The sequence below is a fragment of the Physella acuta genome, unplaced genomic scaffold (genome assembly GCF_028476545.2).
Source record: "Physella acuta isolate Inbredline_101_S28 unplaced genomic scaffold, ASM2847654v3 ptg001860l, whole genome shotgun sequence".
In the NCBI taxonomy this organism is placed as follows: Eukaryota; Metazoa; Mollusca; class Gastropoda; family Physidae; genus Physella; species Physella acuta.
This window is the reverse complement of record NW_026733366.1, coordinates 26,303-31,541: the sequence shown is the minus strand read 5'-3', so window position 1 is coordinate 31,541 and position 5,239 is coordinate 26,303. Positions and strand designations below refer to the sequence as shown.

At 32.6% G+C, this 5,239-nt stretch overlaps 1 protein-coding gene across 1 annotated transcript; it reads left to right on the top strand.

Moving 5' to 3' along the window:
- Positions 1–2,480, top strand: LOC131930854 (uncharacterized). Its single transcript, XM_059287519.1, has 5 exons — positions 1–7; positions 158–282; positions 1,058–1,143; positions 1,668–1,809; positions 2,382–2,480. The coding sequence occupies exons 1-5, from the start codon at positions 1–3 to the stop codon at positions 2,478–2,480; spliced, it is 459 nt and encodes a 152-aa protein (XP_059143502.1).
- Positions 2,481–5,239: the final 2,759 nt, after the last annotated feature.

Genomic DNA, 5,239 nt, shown 5'->3' with positions numbered 1-5,239 from the left:
ATGAAAAGTCATTGGGTCTAAGACCAAAACCAAGGAAGGACGGTATGATTAAAAACCAAGTGACTAAACACAGACCAACATTTTACAATGTGATAATACAATACATGTTTCTATTGAGTATCCTGTAATAGAGTATAAGATAGCCAATGTATTACAGGTGTTCCAGCATTAACAACTATCACTTGGGCGCTGTGTTTGTATTTTGATGGCAATTCCAGGTCCCTGTATGCTGGCGATAAATTTGAATACATTATCACAGCTCCCATGGTCATTGGCTTGGTGGTAAGCCAACAGGCATTTTATTCATGATCGAACTCATGCAACAAGTCGATTCATAGGGATTTATAATGATAATTTATATAAATCAACATTGTAGAATCAACTTAAAAACTACTTAACAGCTAGTTAAGTTGTTTTTTTCTTTACACATAGTTAAATAATCTTCTTTGTAAAATCCCACATGGAAGCCATTAAAATAAAATAGGGGTCATCCATAAATGACGTCACGCTTTTTTTTGACGATTTTTACCCCCTTCCCTCCCCTCCGTTAAGCGTTGGCACAAAAAGCCAGACCCCCCCCCCTAAAATAACGTCACACCTCAACCTACAACCCCCCCCCCCCCCTCAAAATTGCAGTTGAATTTTTTTTAAACATCGATATTTTTCTAAAATCTTGTCTAAACTATTACAATTTATTAAAACAGTTATCTAAAACGCGAAATAACGTCTAAAATTCGTTTTCTAACATTGCTTTTTTATAATGCAAAAGTGTGACGTCGCAACATCTGAACCCCCCCTCCCCCTCATCACACATCGTCACAAAATTACGGACCCCCCTCCCCCCGACGAGTGTGAATAGAAAAACATGATTAGAAATGAAGGTTGAATGACACTATTTTTCTGGAAGATGTTGATTTAACTACTCTTATTTTTTAAAGCATTACGTTTTTAATTACATTCAGATCAATGTTATAATAGATATAAACATAATCAGGATAATTTTAACGATTGTAGTTGTAAACTTAATCAAGATCATTATGTTTTAAATTACTTTCAGATCAACCTTATTATAGTTGTAAACTTAATAAGGATCATTTTAACGAAACTATCATCAAACAACAGTACAGAGGCTAAAAAAATATGGTAAGGCTTCAACGCTTATCGTTAATGTTTTTTTTACATGTATGCCTATTTCTATTAATTACAGTCAAGTATTATATCAAATTTTAATTAAACCAATCACGTGTGGTCTGTCTATTTATTTAATATTCAGTCTATCTACCGATACGTCTCTGTATCCATATCCACCTCAATCTCTGTATCCATATCCACCTCAATCTATGTCACGCCTCCGTCACCCTATCCGTATCCCTATAATTATCCCTATTCCCATACCTATCCTTATCTCATTCTCAATCTCTATCTCTGTCTGTCTCCATTTATATCTCTTTATTTATCTATATGTCTTTTTGATCTTTAATCCTAATTCTGTACCTGTATATCTACCTGCATTAATAATAGTACCTGTAGCTGTGTGTATATATAAACTATCTAAAATAATTAATTAAAAAATGTAAAGCCTAAACACAGTTTTACAAATACTTTTCATAAATTATTATAAATTTGAATGCTACTTTAGATGTATTGAACTGAGATGCTCTCTTCAGGCAGGTGTCCAAGTCAATGATGATTCTGATGTTTTTGCTTGGCCCAATACATCTTGTGTTTGCTTATCCGATGAGTAGCGATAAGAACGCCGTCGTATCAATTATTTACAGGGTTTATAACATTATAGCTCCACATGTACAGGTTAGTTGTGTGGGATAATGTTATCTCACTCTGTCATGTTAGTTTGTGCTTACAATTGAATCTTATAGCTCAATTGATTAAAATATTTTTGATAAATTTTGTAAGAATGATGTTCTATCAAGCAAAAATGCTTGTTGTATTGTTTTTTTTACTATTTTTAACTAAATTTGGTCCTTTGATACCAATTTATTAACAGCTAAATATACTTTTTATCAACTTTTTGACCTGGCGAAACTGTTTTATTGCTGCATAAGTCACGTGCCATATTTGGTTTATCTAGAGCCTGAATTTGAAGCAGCCAAAACTTTCGTACAATGTGGTGTTCATAACCGACAGTGGCTACAATACCGCTCTAGAGTGCGACGTACGAGAGCTTGAAAGAATTTTTATGTTAAATGTTGAGTTGTAGTACGATGTCTTCTATTTTCCGGGATATATATATATATATATATATATATATATATATATATATATATATATATATATATATATATATATATTGTCTATATACCCTACCTATACTGTCAGCCAATAATAAGTGAATAACGTAAAACGATGTTTCATTTCTACAGGCTGTTGTCTGTGCCATATACACCGTTACAACTGGAAAGGTAATTAACCTAGTGACTAGTGAATTTTTTAGAGTAAACTCCCTTGTTGAATTAGTGTGAGATTAAAGATTTTAGTAATCAATACCATTGAAACGATTTGAAAGGAATTTTCATACCTTGACTCTTCTTAAGTCTTGGTAGTTTTGCTAGTTCCGTGATGGAACAAAATACTAGTGCCACGCTCTGGATGTCTCTGAATATACAGCGTATTTCCATATTATAGTCTACTTTGTATGTGTATACTAGTGTTTCTTCCAGACATTTTTCTCCGGGGGGGGGGGGGGGGGGGTAGGGGCACTTGAAATATTTTTTTTGGGGGGGGGGGGATGGGGGGCGGTCACTGTTAAAAGTACATATTTTCTATATAAATTCCATTTCGTTCGGGGGACGGTAGACTTTTTGGAAGAAACTCTGGTGTATACGATAAACATTTTAAAAGAATTAAACGAAATAGCGTGTCATCACCTAATTTATCCGACACCACTATTAAGATAGACCTATTATAAAATTTGGATTCTATCTCACATACAAGTGGTTATTTCAACCCATATTTCTACCTGGATATTTCGTTAAAACCTTTTCAGGTATCACAAGCCTTCACACGTCGATGGTCAAGGTTCAAAGACTTGCAGACAATCAAAAGCTTAACATTAAGTAAAAGGTCTTCGAACGCTCATGTCTCAAGTAAGTATTTGAATACAGTTCTTTCATTACTCTAACCTACAACAGATATAGAAGCCTGAGCTTAAAGTTAAAATAGTAAAATTTAATTTTGTTAGTTCGTGGTTGGCAACTTTAATATATTTATTATGTAAAGTTAATTGTGGATTATTGTACAACACGATTATCTTTATGACGAGGGATTAGTTATTTCGTTAATTGTTTTAATTTGTTTCATTAAATTCATATAGGTAGGATATATCGTAATATGTTTAATACTTTTTATTCTGACAAGCACAAGTCAATGTGAGCCTTGTTATGGATGAGTCAGTGTAAGCTCTAGTAGAACAATAAGGGGCAATAACCGAGGTCACAAAACAAGGGGAACCAGCATGTAAACAACGCCATTAAGTAGTAGCACTGACATGTTTTTTGGCGAGTTGTCATCTTGAGTCCTATACTTGTATGTATTTGAACAACTTCAACTCATCTGGCAAGCTGAGCAGTGCTAAGGAAAAAAAAAACTCTGTATCTTTGGACATACGACTTTAAATAACATTCCTTGTTTTGAGGATAATCGCGTATATGAAGAGATAATCAAAGTAGTTTTGAGAAAGGAAAGCTGAGCATGAACTATTAAACTTTAAAACGTAAATGAAGCTGGTTCACTGATTTGTGAAACGTGTGTGGATATATTGGTGAAATGCCATCATAAAATGTGGATATTGTTGTTCACATGGTAGTGGCATTAGGATAAAGTCTGTCCACGTGATACCCGGCGAAATGTTTACTCATGTGCTATAATGCCTCACATAGAATCCACCCAGCAACTGACAAGCAGTTTGTTTCATAATTGCTTCATGATTGTTAACTGAGCATAATGTGGATTAGTCGGCCTCCAAATTTAAGTTATTTTTAATTTCAACGACAAACTCTAAAATGTTTTTTTCTAAGCTTTACAGCTATAATATATGCAATGTACTTATTTTCTGTAGTTTTTGTTAATACAATTAATTATTATCTTTTAAAGTAACAAAAAAGTAATGAAATAATTAAAAAATTTCAAACGATTTTTCTTTTATGGATTTATGTGAGTTGTCATGCATTATGCTTTTTTTTTCAACCTTTTCATTATTGTATTATTTTATAAAAGGTTGTTTAAATTACGTTTGCTAATTACGTATTTTCACCCTAGAAATTATTGTATTATCTCCACGGTGTTCTAAATTAATATCTACCCAAGTGTTCTGATACCTAAACAATTGAATTTATATATACGGTAAATACGGTAAATTACTAAATTAGGAAATAGAGTAGTTTAAAATTTAGTTTAGCAGGCTACTAATATATATATATATATATATATATATATATATATATATATATATATATATATATATATATATATATATATATAGGGGGGTTTAATGTTGTTGTTTTTTGAGAGGAGCTTTCTTGGTGTGAAGATGTTCACTATAGTAGCTACTGACATAGGTTCTATCCAAGCATAATTAAAGGTTGTTGCTATTTAACATATGCATGTTCCCTGTGAGGCATTTCCTCTGGTCTTCCTTGTTATTGTTCATCAGGGTTCTCGTGTACCCGACATTTCCTTTAGGTTTAAAATTATACAAATCTAACAGCGCCTTTTTGCTGTTGGATGTTTTTATGGTGATCTAGGAAAATTATGTTTCAATTTTGATATATAAGTAGTAAACCAGTTTTACTGTGTTGTTAAAATTATTTTGTGTCAACTTTAATACAATAAAACTGGAGACAAAAACCATCGTTTTTACGTGATTTATGTTGCAAAATATTTCAACTGTTCTTTGGACCATTTACTTCTATTTCTATCCAATAAGGCATGTATATTAAATTGGTAGGCTTAACAACTGGCAGTTTCTCGAGGTAATAATTACTGAGGTTGAAAGGGGAAGGAATCGCGCTTTAGTAAAGTCACGAATAATACACGCTTACTTCCCTTTCAGCAGTAGCTAATCAAATGAAAATGAAACAAAATTAATAACGACGAATCCTGGAACAACCAATTCATGAAATGTATGTGAGATGACAGCTAATTCATAAAATGTATTGTTTTCAGGGTAAAATCGCATTCTTAATTATCCGTTTCGTGGATGTATATCTAACTCCTGAAAATA

Coding starts and splice junctions, on each gene's coding strand:
- LOC131930854 (XM_059287519.1), top strand. Junction 283..1,057: donor CCATGGTCATTGGCTTGGTG/GTAAGCCAACAG, acceptor AATTACTTTCAG/ATCAACCTTATTATAGTTGT. Junction 1,810..2,381: donor TTATAGCTCCACATGTACAG/GTTAGTTGTGTG, acceptor TCATTTCTACAG/GCTGTTGTCTGTGCCATATA.